Genomic DNA, 22,212 nt, shown 5'->3' with positions numbered 1-22,212 from the left:
CGTCATTTGTGATAGTATTTGGATAACTTGTGGTTTCCGTGGATAATAAATTAAGTTAATCAGAATTTGAAATAAATATTCTTCTCAAAACAAAATACATTTTCCATACTGACACTTTTTCTAGGGTGATCGAAAAGCTTTGTAGGGTGGACCTCCCTTGAAACGCTCATGGTTGGTGTCTGGTTGCCTTTAGGCTATGTAAGATGACGTTTATGTTAGCAATAGGCCTGTTAGCAATACTGAGAGATCTAAATTCACTCCACTTGTGTCAATAGCTCGGTGCTGGGATGTTCGCAAGGATGTTATTGATAAATTTTCCTCAATCCATTTAATAAAAAGGAAAATTAAATTTCATTTAGTTCAGGATTACTTTTAATGAAGCATCTTTTTAATAAGGCAAAGTTATTTGTATGGTTTGTTGCTCTAGTTGAATATGGGCCTCTTAGCTATCTTCTAGAATTAATTTATATTTAATAATATTGATATTTTCAATTTCTTCAATAATAAAGAAGAATCCTAGGCTAGCTGCTACTTTCATATTTTTGCTGTGTTATTGTATCTTTGCCGTTATGTTTATCTTTATATTGTAGCGTTTTATTGCTATTGTATCTTTGTCTAGGCCTAGTTTTTCAAGCTTGTCTCCCCATAGGCCTATGTCATATATTTTCATGTATGTGTGATTATTAAATGAATGAACTTGAACTTGAAATTATTCTTCATACATTAACATTTTCACACGCTTATTACATAACACAATAGACTTAATTTTCTTTGTATCACTTTCCTTTGAGGACATTTGAGGCATCATAGACTAGTTTTGAGAAAGAAAATACAAAATTACGGGGAAAGTAATTTTTAGACCTGGAAGTCCTCAGTCAGGGTGATGAGCATGCTGCATACTTCTCATAGTTGTTTTGGTAATAGAACACTTCGTTTTCGAATTTTCAGACCATAATTCTCCCAAAAAAGGGAGCAGAGGTAGCATTCCTAAAAATTCGGCCATAGCTCCATAATTCAAACCATCATTTTGTCTTGTTTATCGTTATCTCTCTTTTTTTTAATGCATTTTTTTAAGTTGTTTTATATTGTTTAAATTATGCTATAACTATATTATCTTAGAGGAGATTATGCTTGGATGCTTTTTGTTTCATATGTATGCTAGATTCCGCACAATTGCGTTACATTAGTCATTAGTGGTAATGCATTATCTCATTTTATAGATGGTACTAAATATTTCAAATTTTAAATTTGAAACTCGTTATTGCTTAGAAAACAAGGATGATTCAAAATAAAACCTTATACAGTTTGTCACCTTGTGAGTCTTATCTTGCCTCTGCTATGAAAGAAAAGCTCATAGTCCACCAAGTCCAAGATACATTGCAGCTTCAACACTACTGTTCATGGACTAACTGTGGAAGCATATATGTAAATAGCCTGAATTCATTTTTCTCCTGTCTATGCTGTCATCTGAAAGAAACATCATAGTAAATAAAGGGTTGTGCCAAGTATTTACCCTATTAAACGTCATTTTTCTCCTAGATAGCTACATGGAGAGAATGAAACATCTTACTTCATATCATGCAGAATTCTCATAGTTAACACATTTTGCATGCAGCCCTGCAATACTTTACCCCATCTGATGTGCAAATATACAGCCCAAATTACATCAGAACAAATGTCAATTGTTTCAACCTGTAAATCAAATCATCTGTGACAAAACAAAAACTGAAAAAAAACAAGTTACAAGGGCTTAATGTATCAAAAAACATATAATTTGAATTAGGCCTATATATTTGCACATTAGGGGCGTTAGAGTATTGGGTTGAAGTATTGGCAGGCTGGATACAAAATTTATCAAATATGATTACTCTGCATATTCTCAAGTAAGAATTGTTTTCTTGACATGTTTCATTCTCTCCAGGTAGCCATCTGGGCAAATACCCAAAAATATTTCAAAATATACATAATTACTATTAAGAAAATTGTACCCAATCATTGAAGATAGCCCTAAATAGTATATCTGGTAACAATAGAGGAAAGAGGCTCTTGAAATAGAAACATCTTTTTGAAAAAAAAGTGGCTGGATTAGAACTTCCATTTTATGCTATAATAGTATAATAGTCATTATCTTCAAAATGCATCCTCCCTCCCCCTAATGGTTCCATATGTAGACCTTGGATAGTCTGTAGGCTATATTGAACTTTAAGAAAACAAATTAATTCCTGCTACATATATATACACCATTTGGGTAATGGTTATCCTAACAGACTATTTAGGAAGCTAAGATATAAAATTACCTCTACAGTCACCATTGAATCCTGAATCTAAACTTAACATTCATTTACATTGAAAATAAACTTTACCCCCACCCCTATATATACTAATTCAGGATATGTATTTTTAAACTAGGGGGGTGAGTGTAAAGTTTGAAATTACCTGTATAGTCACAATTGCATCCTGTATAGTCACCATAATGTGCAAATATATACCCTGGTTAAAGGTTCATTTTCAATACAAATGAATGTTAATTTGGATTGGGGATACAATTCTGACTTTGGAGGTAATTTTGTCTCTCTCTTAGCTGTGTGAATAGTCCCCTAATATAAACATTGCCCCAGTATTTCTCTATTAATCAGAATATTATGTTTCTGTCCATTATTGTCTGCTTTTTTATACAATTTAAAATACCACAATATATTTATATAATTATATATTTTTGGTATCAACAGGCCAGGATTTACAAATAGGCCCACTAGACCCCAGCATAGGGGCACACAATGCTAGGGGGTAAAATAAATTATCACTGAGAATTTTTTTTTCTCAACAAAAAGTGGACTGATGTAATTTATTTTCAGGGCCAGGTGACCCCACTGCCCTGTGAATGACAACTCAGGAATCATGAAGCTTTAAAGTAAACTATTGAGTCTGTACGCCCAACAACCCTGAGCCTATGATTATAGATGAATGCTTACATTTGAAACCCTTCTTGGTACAAAGTACTAATGAAGGAAAAAAAGAATGACTCTAACTGATATTAAGAAGTTTTGCATCATTTTGTTGCTGTTAACAAATATCCAAAATTTGCTTTAAGAATGGTTCTTTGTGCCTGCCACAAACTTCACAGGAGGAAGATTCTTCTGCACCCTTTGTTGGTGAAGAACAAATTAATATCTTCAATCAGCCACAACATCTTAGCATCATTATCCCAGCTTGCAAGTGATGGAAGGTAGACTCAAGAAATACTGTTCAATGACATTAATGACACTTTCACAAACATTTAAAGCAAGGAGGAAGACTTTATCAATCAGCTTTGAAAATAAATTGTCCTACTTACAAAATAATATATACATGTATTTATATGCTGCTAGCTACCGATGGCTTAAACTTATTTCCAATACATTGTTGGTTTATTTAATTTGCTTAATACCCTCCAATGTACAAATATTTGATTCTCAAATTATTATCATAAGTGATATTATTTTGCAATAAATAAAAATCATCATCATAAAGATTATTTTCTAAGAAAAAATTGATTTGGATGTACTGTTTTAACTTTAAAACCCTTTGTCCAAGATTGGACAGCAGTTTCCATCAATTGTGCTTAAGCATTAAATGTCTTTGTGAGACTAGGGTTCACTGTTTTCTATCATTATTTTATATTTGAATTTGTTATTATTTGGTATGATTAAAAAATTTCAACTGATCATATATTTATCAAGAAGAATTGGACACATCTAATGGTGAAACAGTTGGCTTTTATGGATTGTATAGTAGAGATTTTATAACAATTAAACTATTATTATTATTATTATTATTTATTGGAAAACCCATCCTACAAAAAAGTAAAAGACAGAGCAATAAACAAAAGAAAAAAAAAAAAAAAAAAAGAAATACAGACTGAATGCAAAGACAAACTTTTGAAAAAACACATCTGAACTACTGGGCCAATACTGTTGACTGGGATGGTTAAACTTCAGCAAACTGGAATTATAAGCAAAAAAATAAACCATAAATTAATAACAAAATTTAAAAAACTACTGCACAATATAAGGTCATGACACAGACAGACAAAAATGCAAAGTTTTGAACAAGATAGAGGAAAACAAACAACAACATAAAAAAAATGAATTCAGACAACTGAAATAGTACAGAATACCATTCTTGGGCAGTCATATTCACTTTTTTATTGTGTTTAGCTATTGCTCTATCTACTGCAATATTTGGGTCAGCAATTTTAAACTGATGGACAATTTTTGAGTTGCTTTGAAAGGGTGGAAGGTGGAGTAAATATTTTGCAAAATGGAAGAAGAGTGAGTATATTTTTGTTTGGTCAGTAATAGTTAACAATTTCCAAAAGGGTGAAAAATACAGAATATGAGGGAGAGCTATTGCATTGATAGGCTAGCTAGCAAATGCTGGTTGAATCTGAACTGGCAGGAAATTATTGATGCATAAGATGCAGAAATGCAGCAGGTTAAATGTTCAATAAGGAGGTACTGGGTGTGGCATATGGATGAACCTATAGGAGGACCAAGATAGACAAGGTGATCAACAGGTTGAACCAAAGAATCCCCAAATTTGACTGAATCTATCAGATTGCTCTTCCAATTAAAAAGGACTATTTCCGACTTAGAAGAATTGAAGTATAGACCAAGCTTAAGGTATTCTGCTTCAAGAATAGCAAAAACATCACTGCATCATTGGAGGGTGTGACTAAGATTCAGAACATTGTCAGGATAGCAAATTAGTGACAGATTTCTTGATGATAAAATTAATGAGGAGGGACATAGATCCTGAGCATCAATGATATAGTTATTAAATAGACCAGGTGAAGAAACTGCTCCTTGGTGTGCACCCTTTAAAACCGGAATGAGCTTGCAAGAAGTTATTGACGCATGAGATGCGGAAATGTGGCGAGTTAGATGTTCAATAAGGAGGTACCAGGTGTGGTGTATGGATGAACCTATAGGGAGACCATGATAGACAAGGTAATCAACAGGTTGAACCAAAGAATTCCCAAGTTTGACTAGATTTATTAAATTGCTCTTCCAGTTAAAAAGGACTATTTCCAACTGAGAAGAATTGAAATGTAGACCAAGCTTAATGTATTCTGCTTCAAGAACAGAGAAAACATCACTCGTTGCAGGGTGCAACTAAGATTCAGAAAATCATCAGCATAGCAAATTAGTGACAGATTTCTTGACGATAAAATTAATGAGGAGGACATAGATCATGAGCGCTGATGACATAGTTATTAAATAGACCAGGTGAAGAAATTGCTCCTTGGCATGCACCCTTTAAAACCGGAATGAGCTTTGTTTGAGCAACCGGACGCATATTCTCATCAGGACGCAATTTTAGTCGAATACACAGTTGAGAATACATGTCCCAAAGTGGGACAATAACTGCTGGACTTAGCCCTCAAAACTATTGAAATGGTGATCAGCTGTCTAACTACTGGGTGTCTTAGCATAGTGCATAATATGCAAAAAAAATTGTAGTTAACACATATTGAAGTCACGTCCAATTCATTTACTTTAGAAAAGTGTATATTTATTTCCTTTTTTATACAGCATGTCTTCGGCTTTGAAAGATTAATGTAAAAAAAGAGTTATGGTATTTATTGAATATTCATTCATTTGCTCATTTATTCTGACTAATTTTTCTGAAACAAATGCTGTCTATAATAGTCTATTGAAAAGAGGCATGAAATAAGCAATAAAGTAGGTTACAGTGACAACTTTAAAACATAGCTGACCAGTCCTGATAACAGGAATGGCTGAAAATTGAAAATTTGAGTCTTCTTTTTAAGAGTCAAAAGTGATTGTAGGGTAACCAGCCTATCTACCATGCTCTTTATCCCCCAAAGACACCCAATCAAAATTGTAACAAAACCATTTGTTCAGGATATTTTAAAGATATGATAACTATGTCTCAGGAAATGGAACCTCCCCTCCCCCCACAAACACATACAAAACCCTCAGGGGAAGGGCTTAAGCTATGCTTTTAGCCCATTATTTACCTACAGTTTTTGTTCATAGTAATGGTGTATATTTGACCGTTGGCGACCAAAAGGATAAAAGCCTTCATGCAAAGCTTTCAGAGAACACTAAAGGGAGTGTCCAACTAAATCAAAACAGATTGTTTGTATGACAGTAGTCACAAGGACAAATCAGCAATATCTTAAGAATGGGCTAGAGTATAAAGTTGAAACTTCTTTGACATGATGAAGGGGATGTTCAACTGACCAAAAGACAATATCTGCAGAGCCTACTTCTACTGCTATTAATGCTGCTGCAACTTATTTTACTAATTCTATTACTGCTGATACATTTATTACTATGATACTACTACTACTAAGGATAAGAAGGGGAAAATTTCAGAGAACAATATGGGGAAAATTAAACCGAATCAGAATGTACCACATGCATGCAGGTTGCCAAAAGGTTATTTCTCAGGAATGGCTTAGGGTATTCAGTTGGTACTCTCAGGGAATGATAAGGGGGCAGGTCAGATGATCAGTTGACCAAAAGGCAATATTTACAAGCTACTATTACTGCTTCCATTATGACTGCTACTATCACTAGGAGTATTAAGATGATAATTTCAGTAAATGCTGAGGGGAGGTGAGCAATTTTGCACACAGGTTGTCAAAAGGGTGTATGCACACTATATTAGGAACAGCTTGGACTATTAAGCTGAAACCTCTAGGATATGATGAGGTGGATGTTCTACTGGCAAAAAGGCACTATGTACATGATACTTCTGGTGCTAGTACTTTTACTACTACTAAGGGTATGAAAATGGAAATTTCAAGGAATATTGAGAGGGAAGTTGAAATAAATTAACACTCTTTACATCCAGGTTGTCAGTAGTGCGTATCAGCAATATCTTTGGAGCAGCTTAGAGGATTAAGTTGAAAATTACAGGATTTGTTTTGGGGGAAGTTGAAATTACCAAAAAGCAATATTTTCGCATTACTAATACTACTACAATTATTAAACCTATGGGTATTGAGATGAAAATTTCAGGGAGTGCTGAGAGAAGGAAACTTTTAGGGTAGGTTGAGGGCAAACTCAAACTATTCAAAAGAAATTATATGCATACTACTGCTAGTACTAAGGCTAACAATTTTAAAGATGAAACTTACAGGGACTGCTTAGGGTGAGTTTTTAGTCAGTCAAAACAGTAGGTGCATGCAGGTTGTCAAAAAGGCATATAAGCAATAACTTAAAAACAGCTTACAGCATTAAGTTGAAACTTTCAGAGGAGGATATTGAACTAACCAAAAGGTTTCTTCAACATCCCCCTTAACTTGCCCTGAAAGACTCAATTTAATACCCTAGGGCATTCCAGCAATATTGCTGATACACCCATTTGACAGCCTGCATGCACATAGTGTCTTTTGATTTAGTTCAACACCCCCTGAAAGTATCACTACAATACCCTTAGCTTCATTAGTAATAGTAGTGTTAGCAGAAAAAGTAGATGTAGCAGTGGTAGCAGAAAAAGTAGATGTAGCAGTGGTTGCAGAATGCACAGAGTGCCTCAAAAGGCACTGTGTGGATACTACTACTACTACTAGCCTACAACTGCTACTATTGCTATGCCTACTACTGTTACTGCTCCTACTGAATCTAGTGGTATAATTATGGAGTTTTATGGGAATGTTTAGTGAAATGTTGAACTATATTGAAACACTCTATATTGATAAAGGTTCTCAAAAGGATATAGTAGCTATATCCCAGGAACAGCTTAGATTATAAAACTGCAACTTTTAGTGTATGTTGGGGAGGATGTTGATCCAGTCAAGAGGTACTATATGTGTACTACTACTAGGGGCTCAGAACTTCTACCATTGCTGTGACTACTGCCATTACTATTATTACTGCATCTAATGTTATGATGATAAAGCTTGTAGGATATAATAAATCAGACCAAGGACTAAATTGAAATGCCCAATGTTGATGCAGATAATTCAAAGCCCATAACAGCTATATCCCATGGCTTAGATTATTAATATGTAAATTTCAGTGTATGCAGAGGAGGATGTTGAACTAGCCAAAAGGTAATATGGGTACTACCACCAGTGGTGGAGCTGATGGGGAAGGGGGATCCCAAAGCTTTAAGGCTTTGTTATAACATATTGACACCTCGGAACTTTAAGTGTCTTAATTTAACGTATGTGTCTGCATTTCTTGTCACATTGGACAATGTTGTAGGCACATTCTTTACCCCCCCCCCTAAACTCAAAGCCTTAGCTTCACCCCTGACTACTACTAATACTTTTATTGCTGCTACTACTACTAAAGATAAGGGTATTAAGCAAAAAAGTTCAGAAAATGTTTTGGGGGTGTTATATTAAATTGAAACATAATATGCACATGAAGGCAGTCTTTAATATCTGAATAGAATATAATTTGAAAATTTCTTCACTGCAGGGTTGCAGAATTTGAATTTTAAGTCACAAATAGCAGTAGTATATATATATATATATATATATATATATATATATATATATATATATATATATATATATATATATATATATATATATATATATATATTAATACACGAGATACTCTCGTTAATACACGAGAGCCAGAATTAAGGTAGGATAAGCTTGTTTTGGTGTTACTTGGTTGTTCTACATTTGCTTGTTTTTTCATAGGCATATATTTTGGGTGCGATACCTAACACGGGGATACCATAGGGAATTTATGGTAGGCACGACACTTGCTTGGGTAGAGAATTTAAAGAGGCGAAACCCTATAGGCAGGTGTTTATTCTTCTGATGAGACCTTGTGTTGGGTTGTTGCCTCTGACTTATCTGTCTTTATTGTTTGGTAAATGACGACTTATGCTTATTGACGACACGACTGCCTGTCCATGGATTATTCTTTATGGTTGATTGTGTATGGCTATGCTGTTTGACCTATGTGATTGTATGGATGAGTAGGGTTAAGGCCTCATTCAAGTGCTTATCTATATTAATCACTAATATAGGAAAACAGTCGTCCTTTTCTTCTTCTTCTTCTTTTTTTTTTTTTAATGTTGACATTCACTAGTGAATTTCTAAAATTCCTTTTTCTCTACTTAGATTCAATTAGCTTTGCGAATCAGCTTTTTCAGTCTTATGCATGCTTTGGTGGTAAAAGTTGAAGTTAAGTTAGGTTAGATTATGTTAGTTTAAGCTGCGTTAGGTTAGGTTAGGTGAACTTTAGTTCTAAATATCTTGAATGGGTCAAAAACCTAACCTGAGCCAACCTAACCTCATGTAACCAAACCTAATCTATTCTAACCTAACCTGTCATCATCAAACCTTGCATTAAATTGAAAAAGTTTACTGGCAATGCTGACTAAATCTAAGGAGAAAAAAAAGATTTTTTTTACACTTACTGGTAAATATTGACATTCACCAACTTGCAGATATTCACGGTAAAATATATATTAATATAAATTTTTTTTTCACAAAATAAGTTTTTCAAATAAAACGTAACATTAAACCGAAAATGAACAAAAACAGAATCAAACAATCTACCAAGCATGCAACTACCACAAATCAGCTAATAAAACCCAAAACGAACAGAAATTACAATAAATAACAAAGTCAAACTTGAAAAGAGAAGAAATTAATGAGTGGGGTTCAAAACCTCCTATGCTTTCTAAAAGCCAGAACATAATTTGCACTTTATTGGAAAAAATTCAGATGGATGTATATTGTCAGTTGAATATACATATGCTGATATTTATTACTTAAAATCTTGATTAATTTTTTATTTCTTAAAGTTATAAAAGTGAAAACGTTTAAAAGAATTTTTTCAGTAAAGTGCAAATTATGTTCTGGCTTTTATGAAGCATTAAATAAAAAAAAAAGTTATTTAACTGAAACTAAGGAGTGACATTAAAACCTAAACGAACAGAAATTATTCTGTATATGAAAACGGCTGTCCCCTCCTCAACGCCCCACTCCTTACGTTAAAGTTTTTTATTGTTTTAAAAAGTAGAGTTGTGTGAAAGAGTCAAACTTTAGCGTAAAGTGCAGGGCATTGAAGAGGGGGCAGCCCCTTTCATATAGGGGATAAATTCTGTTTGTTTTATGGTTTAATGTCGCTCCTCACTTTCAGCTAAAAAACTTGTTTTCTTTATTTAATTCGTTAATGTTTTTGAATTACTGCAGGTTTTGATTTTGGCTCGCAGTACATGAATAATTAAAACGAAATTTGTATATTAGTTTTACTTTGTTTGGCTAAATGGCTTTCTCAAAGTTTTTTGGACGGTTTTGAGAAAAAAGGGGTGGGGAGGGGGCTTAGTTGCCCTCAAAATTTTTTGTTACTTAAAAAGGCCACTAGGACTTTTGATTTTATTCAAGAGCATTTTTATTAGTAATAAATATACATAACTTACAAATCAACTCAAACGAACTTCTATACTCGTATATTTTTATTATGTATATGAAGGGTTTCGCCCCCTCGTCAATACCTCGCTCTTTACACTAAAGCTTAAATTTTGTTCCAATTCTTTAAGAATGACCCATGAATTACACAGGCCTTTTAATTAGAATACGTAGCTCTTTTGAAATTACTACAAATATTTTAGCGTAAATAGACCGAGGTATTAAGAGTGGGACGAACCCCCTCAAATACAACATACTTTTTGTTCGTTTTAAGTTTTAATGTTGCTCCTTACTTTCATTGAAAAAAATTTCCTGTTTATTTAATTTCTCATTGATTTTTTTTTAATTGAAAATCAATGACCCCTGTGCCACTAGAAAAAAATTCTGCTGAAAACGTCATTATACTTCCCAATAACCAACACTATATGTAAACAATGATTAAAGTTCATAGCTTACAGCCCTTCTCCCGGGGAGTGTGGGGGATTAAGTTGTTCTAAAAGACATAGTCATTTTGTTTTTCGACTATGCTGAACAAAATGGATATCTCACATTTTTGATCACGTGACTCTGGAAAAAAAATGAGCATGGGAGGGGGTCTGGTAGCCCTCCAATTTTTTGTCACTTAAAAAGGGCACTAACATTTTTAGTTTCTGATAAAATGAGCCCTCTCGCGACATTCTAGGACCACTGGGTCGATAGGATCATCCCTGGATAACTTATGATAGGCAAAACTAAACTTGATGAAACTTATATATTTAAAATTAGCATAAAAATCCAATTCTTTTGATTTGTATATTGGTATCAAAATTCCGTTTTTGAGTTTCGGTTACTATTGTGCCGAGTTGCTCCTTATGACAGTTTATTACCATGAACTGTTTGATGTGGGTTTTGAACCCTATTCATGTTAATTTCTGCTTGTTTTGAGCAGAAATTCCATCGGATTCATGTAGTGAAGAGGTGTAGTTGGGTGGGTGGGGGTCTCCTTGACGTCCATCACTATTGACTGTTAAAAGAGAACTAGAACTTCCAATTTCAACAAATAGAGCTGCTTCTAAAGAATATGCTTTTCATTATGTTTTTCGACTATGCTGAACAAAATGGATATCTCACATTTTTGATCCTGTGACTTTGGAAAAAAATGAGCATGGGAGGGGGTCTAGTGGCCCTCTAATTTTTTTGGTCACTTAAAAAGGGCACTAGAACTTATAGTTTCTGGTAAAATGGGCCCTCTCGCGACATTCTAGGACCACTGGGTCGATACGATCATCCCTGGAGAAAAACAAAACAAATAAAGACACATCCATGATCTTTCTTTAGGCAAAAAATACAAACTTCCACATTTTTGCAGATAGGAGCTTGAACCCTCTATAGTAGAGTTCTCTGATACGCTGAATCTGATGGCGTGACTTTCGTTAAGATTCTATGACTTTTAGGGGGTGTTTACCCCTTTTTTCGAAAATAAGGCCAATTTTCTCAGGCATATAACTTATGATAGGTAAAACTAAATTTGATGAAACTTATATATTTAAAATTAGCATAAAAATCCAATTCTTTTGATTTGTATATTGGTATCAAAATTCCGTTTTTGAGTTTCGGTTACTATTGTGCCGAGTTGCTCCTTATGACAGTTTATTACCATGAACTGTTTGATGTGGGTTTTGAACCCTATTCATGTTAATTTCTGCTTGTTTTGAGCAGAAATTCCATCGGATTCATGTAGTGAAGAGGTGTAGTTGGGTGGGTGGGGGTCTCCTTGACGTCCATCACTATTGACTGTTAAAAGAGAACTAGAACTTCCAATTTCAACAAATAGAGCCGCTTCTAAAGAATATGCTTTTCATTATGTTTTTCGACTATGCTGAACAAAATGGATATCTCACATTTTTGATCCTGTGACTTTGGAAAAAAATGAGCATGGGAGGGGGTCTAGTAGCCCTCTAATTTTTTGGTCACTTAAAAAGGGCACTAGAACTTATAGTTTCTGGTAAAATGAGCCCTCTCGCGACATTCTAGAACCACTGGGTCGATACGATCATCCCTGGAGAAAAACAAAACAAATAAAGACACATCCATGATCTTTCTTTAGGCAAAAAATACAAACTTCCACATTTTTGCAGATAGGAGCTTGAACCCTCTACAGTAGAGTTCTCTGATACGCTGAATCTGATGGCGTGACTTTCGTTAAGATTCTATGACTTTTAGGGGGTGTTTACCCCTTTTTTCGAAAATAAGGCCAATTTTCTCAGGCATATAACTTATGATAGGTAAAACTAAACTTGATGAAACTTATATATTTAAAATTAGCATAAAAATCCAATTCTTTTGATTTGTATATTGGTATCAAAATTCCGTTTTTGAGTTTCGGTTACTATTGTGCTGAGTCGCTCCTTATGACAGTTTATTTCCATGAACTGTTTGATGTGGGTTTTGAACCCTATTCATGTTAATTTCTGCTTGTTTTGAGCAGAAATTCCATCGGATACATGTGGTGAAGAGGTGTAGTTGGGTGGGTGGGGATCTACTTGACGTCCATCACTATTGACTGTTAAAAGACAACTAGAACTTCCAATTTCAACAAATAGAGCCGCTTCTAAAGAATACGCTTTTCATTATGTTTTTCGACTATGCTGAACAGAATGGATATCTCACATTTTTGATCCTGTGACTTTGGAAAAAAATGAGCATGGGAGGGGGTCTAGTAGCCCTCTAATTTTTTGGTCACTTAAAAAGGGCACTAGAACTTATAGTTTCTGGTAAAATGAGCCCTCTCGCGACATTCTAGGACCACTGGGTCGATACGATCATCCCTGGAGAAAAACAAAACAAATAAAGACGCATCCATGATCTTTCTTTAGGCACAAAATACAAACTTCCACATTTTTGCAGATAGGAGCTTGAACCCTCTACAATTGAGTTCTCTGATACGCTGAATCTGGTGGTGTGACTTTCGTTAAGATTCTATGACTTTTAAGGGGTGTTTACATCTTTTTTCGAAAATAAGGCCAATTTTCTCAGGCATATAACTTTTGATAGGTAAAACTAAACTTGATGAAACTTATATATTTAAAATCATTAAAATCAGCATGAAAATCCGATTCTTTTGATTTGTATATTGGTATTAAAATTCTGTTTTTTTTTAGTTTCGGTTACTATTTTGCCGAGTCGCTCCTTATGACAGTTCGTTACCATGAACTGTTTGATATGGGTTTTGAACCCTACTCATGTTAATTTCTGCTCGTTTTGAGCAGAAATTCCGTCGGATACATGTGGTGAAGAGGTGTAGCTGGGTGGGTGGGGGTCTACTTGACCTCTATCACTATTGACTGTTTAAAGAGAACTAGAACTTCCAATTTCAACAAATAGAGTCGCTTCTAAAGAATATGCAACGATCCCTTCGATAAGAACCTTGAATACCCCGGGTGCATAACATACAACCATGGACGCTGGTTTGGGGGGAGGAGGGGCTATGCTCCCCCTTGAAATTTGGGACTGCAAACCAATTATAAATAAACCAAAGGAAAAAGAGTAGAATAGAGGAAAACTATGGAAAAAATTGGGTTGGCTGCCTACCGATAGATTTTGACCCTTAATAAGGAAAATTTAAATTCTAATTTGTGATTGAGTGATCCCTTTTTAGTTCTCCCTTATTTTATCTGTATGATTTGGTTAAAGTAACACAAACACACACTCACACACAAAAAAAATCAAATTATTCATAGTAACCAATGGTAAGTAAATAACGATGCTTGCCCACAACGAAAGTGTAAGAGCCTAACTATTGATAACATTCAATAAAAAAATTCTGCTTTTTGGCGATCCTGAATATGTACTAGTTTAATAGTAATTAGTGCATTTATTAGTTCACAAGAATTTGGTATAATTATAGAAAACGCAAGGAAAACATCTTAATAAGCGGCAATTTCGGTAAAAACATGCCGTCAATTTTGCTTACACAACGAAAGTGTAAGAGCCTAACTATTGATAACATTCAATAAAAAAATTCTGCTTTTTGGCGATCCTGAAAATTTACTAGTTTAATAGTAATTAGCGCATTTATTAGTTCACAAGAATTTGGTATAATTATAGAAAACGCAAGGAAAACATCTTAATAAGCGGCAATTTCGGTAAAAACATGCCGTCAACTTTTGCTTGCATTACAAGAGTACCCATGAGCTGATATATGAAGCCACTATAATCAGAAATATTTCCGATTCTCCGGAACGGAATCCTTGGAATTTTGTATTTTCCCCCTGAAAGGATAGTTTTTTTTTTTTTATTATCATTCCTATTTCCAGGAGTGATTGTATTTATATAGTTGTCGCTTTGAAAAAGATTGCATTTCTTACAGTTATGAAGCATAAAGGTGTCGAATATATTGGTTTTGGCTCTCGAAATTAAATTTAAAATACTGAATTAAAAGTTTTTATTTGCTTTTCATAATTGTGCTTTTAATGTTTTACTTCGAACAAACTACTTTGATAATGCGTTACTTTTTATAAACAACTGAGTCCAAGGGTACTAAATATTTTGGTGTTTGATAGCCTTGTTTAAAACTGTCAAGATTGTTAAAAGAAAAATATCCGTCCAACGCTTCGACATTGTTCAACAGAACTGAATGCTGAGAGTTTCACACATTTTTTTCTGACACATCAGACACATTTTTTCAGGCTCGTCGCTTTTCATTGGTAAGACTAAATTTAATGACACTTATATATTTGGAATTAGCATAATAAGTCGATTCTTTTGATATATCTATTGGTATAGAAATTCTATTTCTAAAATATTCATTAGAAATTCATTGAAATATTGATCTTTTTTTCTGCGTCACTAAAAGTATTGTGTTCAGAAAACTTTACAGTTTCATGAAATGTAATTGTACAAACAGAAAAGATTTTTAAACTAAAATAAAGAACAAGTTTAAAACTTAAAACAAATATAAATTAATCTGTATATTAGGGGGACTGCCCCTTTCTCAACACCTTGCTCATTAAACAGGAGTTTTTTAGTGCTTTGAAAAATCTTATCTTTCCAATCGTAAATTTTCTTAACCAAGATATAACTTGAGGTACCGGTCGCTTAAATCCCTGGTTAATTACTTTTAAAATATGCAAATCAATAATTGTACGTTGTTTAGTACAGTATGTTCAAATTTGCATGTTCAATTTGCTATGTTCAAATTTGCAATATCGATTTTGGATAAAATTTGAATATACTGAAAAAATAAGCGGTGAATAGTAATTTTGGTAAAAATTCCTTTTTAACATTACTACTGTTTGTTAATATTACGAAGGATTTTGGGTTGGATGAAAAAGGTTTTCGGTTGCTTGTATGGATGGAAATTATGTGATACTTTGATCTTATGCATAACTGAAGCCATCACAACCTCTACAATAGGATTTTTTATGGATAAATACGTTAGGTATGTTTCTTTAGACACATTACAGTACTTTATGTGAATAGAAAAAGAAAAAACACCATTTAAAATGGCTGAAAAATAAGTTTCTAGTAGTATTTGCCATCCCAAAGAAGTTTTCTGGTGGGGTTGATGACGACCTGCCTTGCCTTTTCCACCTCTGTGTTGTTAGATATGGAAATGTAACCTTTTAGCTGTTTAGAGAAACAATTTAATTAATTCCTACTCTCACCCTACCTCTTTCAACATTTATCTGAAGCCTCATAAAGAGTAAACAGTTTGTCCATTAAAATACTATTTTCTAGGAATCTACCCTACCCCCACCTACACAATGACTCATCCCCCCTCATTGTAGATGATAAGCAATTGCCACCGTGTGGCATTACTTATTTTGCAACTGGGAAGCCTAAAATATATTTATTGATTCTTTAAATCACTTATCTCATCAGAATATAAATTGATTGCAAATTCGTCCTCTTCGGGGTAAAGCCGTAGTTGAGTGCCCTAAAATAACAAGAAAATAAGACTTTCCGCTTACGTAATCTGTATGGTCATTTAAAAAAGAGCTTTAAATTTACGTTTGAATGAGCTCTCTCCCTATTTCCTTGGATCTTCGGTAATACAATCACCCATGGGGAAAAAAGAAAACAAATAATTCTTCTGAAAATTTATTCTGAAAAGAAAATGCGAAACTCCTTAACTATTTTACCTATTTTAACTATTTAACTATTATTCAACTATTTTACAATTTAACTAATTTTTAAATTAATTTAATTTAACTAAATTATTATTTTAGCTAAATTATTTAAAAAATTAATAATTAACCAAACAATTATACACTTTATGCTTGCAGGTAGTCCAAACAGCGCATCAGCAATATCTAAGGCAATGCTTCGATTAATAATGTGAATTTGAATTTCGTGACTTTATGCTGATACATTTTACATTTGATCCCTTTTGCATTTGAGGCATAGTGCAGCGCATGATATAATATGCTTGAGGTTGTACTTGGTGATTTTTAAGTATCTCTCTGTAGTTATAGGCTTCAATCGTCTAGTTATGGCACTTGTATTAACCAAGTGACATATAGCGATCGCAAATTCTGTAAGTCTGTCTGTCGGTCTGTCTGTCCCAGTTTTGCTACTTTAGGCACTTCCACGTAAGCTAGTACGATGGAATTTGGCAGGCGTATCAGGGACCGGACCAGACTGAATTAGAAATAGTTTTTTCCTCGATTTGAACATCTGGGGGAGGGAGGGGGGTCGGTTAATTTTGAAAAATCGAAAAAATGAAGTATTTTTAACTTACGAACGGGTGCTGGGATCTTAATTAAATTTATTTTTTGGAAGGATATCGTGTCTCAGAGCTCTTATTTTAAATTTTGACTAGATCTGGTGACATTGGGGGAGTTGGGGAAATGCTTAGAATGGAGGGATCGAGATGAAACTTGGTCGGAAAAATAAGCAGAAGTCCTAGATACGGGATTAACATAACCGGAACAGATCTGCTCTTTTTGGAAGAGTTGGGGGGGGGGGTTAATTCTGAAAATTAGAAAAAATGAAGTATTTTCAACTTACGAAGGAGTAATCGCATCTTAATGAAATTTGATTTTTGGAAGGATATCGCATCTCAGAGCTCTTATTTTCAATCCAGACCGGATCCGGTGACATTGGGGGATTTCGGGGGGGGGGGCTAAAATCTTGGAAAATGCTTAGAGTGGAGGGATCGGGATGAAACTTGGTGGTAAAAATAATCATAAGTCCTAAATACGTGATTGAAATAACCGGAAAGGATTCGATCTCTTTTGGGGATTTGGGGGGGGGGAGGGTTAATTCTAAAAAAGCGATATTTTTAACTTACGAAGGAGTGATCGGATCTTAATGAAATTTGATGTTTGGAAGGATATCGTGTCTCAGAGCTCTTATTTTAAACCCCAATCGGATTTGGTGAAGGGGAAGTTTGGGGATGGAACCCCAAATCTTGGAAAACGCTTAGAGTGGAGGAATCGGGAACTTGGTGGGTAAAATAAGCACAAGTCCTAGATATAGGATTGACATAACCGGAACGGATCTGATAGCTTTGGGAGAGGTTTAATTCTTAAAAATTAGAAAAAATGAGGTATTTATAACTTACAAAGGAGTGATCGGATCTTAATGAATTCTTGGAAAACGTGAAAATCGAGGTATCTTACGAATGGGGGATCGGATCTTAATGAAACTTGATATATAGAAGAATCTTATATCTCAGATGCTCCATTTTCAATTCAATTCGAGTGTCTCAGATGCTTCATTTTCAATTTGAGTCGGATCCTGGGACATAGAGGGTTGGAGGGGGGAAACAGAAATCTTGGAAACCAGAAATCTTGAAAAACCCTTAGAGTGGAGAGATCGGGATGAAACTTGACGGGAAGAATAAGCACAAGTTAAGGATACGAGATTGACATAATTAGTACGGATCCGTTCTCTTTGTCTGAGCTGGGGGTTGTTAATTTGGAAAAATCAGAAAAATTGAGATATTTTTAACTTAAGAACGGGTGACCTGATCTTAATCAAATTTGATATTTAGAAGGAACTCATGTCTCAGAGCTCTTATTTCAAATCCTGACCAGATCTTTTGAGATTGGGGGAGTTGGAGGACGTAACCGGGAATCTTGGAAACCGCTTACAAATGTCGTAGATACGTTATTGACGTAACCGGACTGGATCCGCTCTCTTTCGTGGAGTTAGGTGGTGGGGCTCAGTCCTTTGGCGAGTTTGGTGGTTCTGGACGTGCTAGGACGATGAAAATTGGTAGGCATGTCAGCGAGCTGCACAAATTGACTTGATACAGTCGTTTTCCCCGATTCGACCATCTGGGGGGCTGATGGGAGAAGAAAAATTAGAAAAATTGAGGTATTTTCAGCTTACGAGTGAGTGATCGGATCTTAATGAATTTTGATATTTAGAAGGATCTCGCGACTCAGAGCTCTTATTTTCAATCCCGACCGGCACAAACCTCTGATTTTCCTTTTGAAGCAATCTATTGATTCTTAGAATTTTGCTAGAGGTCATACCATATGGACTCTTTGCTCTTGGCTCTTCTGACCTCGTCACAAGTGCCATATGAGCTCTTAGCTCTTGTTTTTTTACTCAGGTGTTCAGTACTTCATGAAAATTGTACTTAATTAAAACCAAAATTTCACTTCAGAAATCTAAATGGATTGCTTTCATTAAAAGATTGGCTCAGCCAATTAATTCTTATAAAATTTTCCAGGAAAAGGTCTAAAACAAGAAAAATCAGAACGAAAGTAGTAATCCCTTTAAAGTGTAAAAAATAGATTAATTTTCTTTTTTTATTTATGTCAAGAAAGGTTTTTTACTGATTAATAATTAAATTTGTTGTTATTATTCTTTGTATCTCACTTTTATTACAACATAAATGAAACTTTACCCTATAGGATGTTTTTGAAGGTACCATTTGTTGCTACTTCTGCATGTTTTAAATTTTAGTTTTTACGTACAGCATAACTCATTTATTGCTTTAGCTACTATGCTTGATACTTGTTTTTGGACTAAACTAGACTGTACAATATTATATGAAACTCAGAATACTTGAATTATTTTGTTTTTAAAAAGTTTGTTTATATTTAATAAAGTTACTTTATTTTTGTTTTACAACAAGTTTTTCTAGAGTAATGCTGCAAAGTTTAGTTTCTTAAACTTATGTAATTTTTGCAGAGTATTTTAAGCCTCATCAAAGTGGTGTTTCTGTTTTTAAAATTAACTGTCTATTCAACCATAATTAGTTATAGCATAGATGCTTACTATATGGAAGTATCGATTTCTGTCTCTGGTCTGAAATAGCTTAAGGCACATATACGGGACTAAAACCCCCTGTTTTACTGGCAATCGGTATGAACAATTACATTGGGTAAATTGGTCTCCCTCCTGCCAAAGTGCAGGCATGACGAAAGTATAACAGTTCAAAATAGGGATTAAACCCTATTTTTACGTGTGTTCGAAATATCCCGTTAAAAGTTTTTATATCTGTTCACTGTCGATTAAAAGGTTTCATCCCTATTTGAACTGTTATACTTTCGTCATGGAAAGGCACTGTAGTCTTCGAAGTTGTCTCCGTGTAGGCATGAATACAAGTTATCGATGACAAATACAGGCTATTAATTCTCGGGCCTCATTGCTGAAGAATCTGTATCCAGATCCGGCTTAAGCACTTACTGAAGAAATGATAATACGCTGTAACCTAGGTTACTGCAGTTAATGTCGGCCTGTTCGAACGTATGCTGTTCTCGTATGTTTTTATGGCACTTGGTATTAACCAAGAGATTCGACCCGTTAATTCGGAAACACTTAGAGTGGAGGGATCGGGATGAAACTTGGTGGGAAGATAAGCACAAGTCCTAGATACATGATTGATATAATCGGAACAGATCTGCTCTCTTTGGGGTAGTTGGGGGGGGGGGGGTAATTATGAAAAATTTAAAAAATGAGGTATTTTTAACTTACGAACGGGTGATCGGATCTCAATGAAATTTGGTATTTAGAAGGATATTGTGTCTCAGAGATCTTATTTTAAATCCAGACCAGATCTGGTGACATTGGGGGGGGGGGGAGTTGGGAGGGGAAAACGTAAAACTTGGAAAACACTTAGAGTGGAGGGATCGGGATGAAACTTGGTGGGAAATTAGCACAAGTCCTAGATACATGATTGACATAACTGGAACGGGTCCGCTCTCTTTGGGGTAGCTGGGGGGGGGTGGGGTTGATTCTGAAAAATTAGAAAAAATGAGGTATTTTAACTTACGGAGGGGTGATCGGATCTCAATGAAATTTGATATTTAGAAGGGTATCGTGTCTCAAAGCTCTTATTTTAAGTCCCGACCGGATCTGGTGACATTGGGGGGAGTTTGGGGTGGGGAAACCTAAAATGATGGAAAACGCTTAGATGGGAGGTATCTGGATGAAACTTGGTGGGAAAAATAAGCAGAAGTCTTAGATACGTGATTTACATAATTGGAATGGATCCGCTCTATTGAGGGAGGGGGGGGGTCAATTCTGAAAAACTAGAAAAAATGACGTACTTTTAACTTACGAAGGAGTGATCGGATCTTCATGAAACTTCATATTTAGAAGGATCTCGTAACTCAGAACTCTTATTTCAAATCTCAACCGGATCCAGCGTAATTGGGGGGGGGGCAGCTTGGGGGGAACAGGAAATCTTAGAAAATACTTAAAGCGATGAGATCAGGATGAAATTGGATGGGAAAAATGAAAACCTGTCTAAGATACGTGACTGACATAACCGGACCGGATCTTCTCTCTTTGGGGTAGTTTGGGGGGGGGGGTAATTCTGAAAAACTAAAAAAACAAGGTATTTTTAACTTACGAATGGGTGATCGGATCTCAATGAAATTTGATATTTAGAAGGATATCGTGTCTCAGAGCTCTTATTTTAAATCTCGACCAGATCTGGTGATATTGGGGGGGGGAGTTGGGAGGGGGAAACCTAAAACTTGGAAAACACTTAGAGTGGAGGGATCGGGATGAAACTTGGTGGGAAAAATAAGCACAAGTCCTAGATACACGATTGACATAACCGGAACGGATCCGCTCTCTTTGGGGTAGTTAGGGGGGAAGGGGGTAATTCTGAAAAATTAGAAAAATGAGGTATTTTTAACTTAAGAACGGGTGATCGAATCTCAATGAAATTTGATATTTAGAAGGGTATCGTGTCTCGGAGCTCTTATTTTAAATCCCGACTGGATCTGGCGAAATTGGGGGGGGGAGTTGGGAGGGGGAAACCTAAAACTTGGAAAACACTTAGAGTGGAGGGATCGGGATGAAACTTGGTGGAAAAATAAGAACAAGTCCTAGATACATGATTGACATAACCGGAATGGATTCGCTCTCTTTGGGGTAGTTGGGGGGGGGGGGTAATTCTGAAAAATTAGAAAAAATGAGGTATTTTAAACTTGCGAACGGGTGATCGGATCTCAATGAAATTTGATATTTAGAAGGATATCGTGTCTCGGAGCTCTTATTTGAAATCCCGACTGGATCTGGTGAAATTTGGGGGGGGGGGGAGTTGGGAGGGGGAAACCTAAAACTTGGAAAACACTTAGAGTGGAGGGATCGGGATGGAACTTGTTGGGAAAAATAAGAACAAGTCCTAGATACATGATTGACATAACCGGAACGGATTCACTCTCTTTGGGGTAGTTGGGGGGGGGGGTAATTCTGAAAAATTAGAAAAAATGAGGTGTTTTTAATTTGCGAACGGGTGATCCGATCTCAATGAAATTTGATATTTACAAGCATATCGTGTCCCAAAGCTCTTATTTTAAGTCGCGACCGGATCCGGTGACATTGGGAGGAGTTTGGGGTGGGGGAACCTAAAATGATGGAAA

The 22,212-nt window shown here is 35.2% G+C and overlaps 1 protein-coding gene across 3 annotated transcripts in view; it reads left to right on the top strand.

Annotated features, from left to right (window-relative positions):
• The first annotated feature begins 1,233 nt into the window (after positions 1-1,233).
• The window catches only part of LOC136033505 (WD repeat-containing protein WRAP73-like), an 85,375-nt gene continuing 64,396 nt past the window's right edge, over positions 1,234-22,212 (top strand). The window contains exon 1 of one of the 3 annotated variants that reach the window (XM_065714252.1): positions 1,234-1,425. In XM_065714252.1, the coding sequence (XP_065570324.1) occupies positions 1,279-1,425 (147 nt within the window). In that variant the 5' untranslated portion in view covers positions 1,234-1,278. The remainder of the gene's footprint in view (positions 1,426-22,212) is intronic. The other 2 variants (XM_065714260.1, XM_065714255.1) reach the window with 2 other exon arrangements.

The sequence above is a fragment of the Artemia franciscana genome, chromosome 1 (genome assembly GCF_032884065.1).
Source record: "Artemia franciscana chromosome 1, ASM3288406v1, whole genome shotgun sequence".
Classification (NCBI taxonomy): domain Eukaryota; kingdom Metazoa; phylum Arthropoda; class Branchiopoda; order Anostraca; family Artemiidae; genus Artemia; species Artemia franciscana.
Note: the sequence above shows the minus strand (reverse complement) of the source record. Positions and strands in the feature narration are given on the sequence as shown.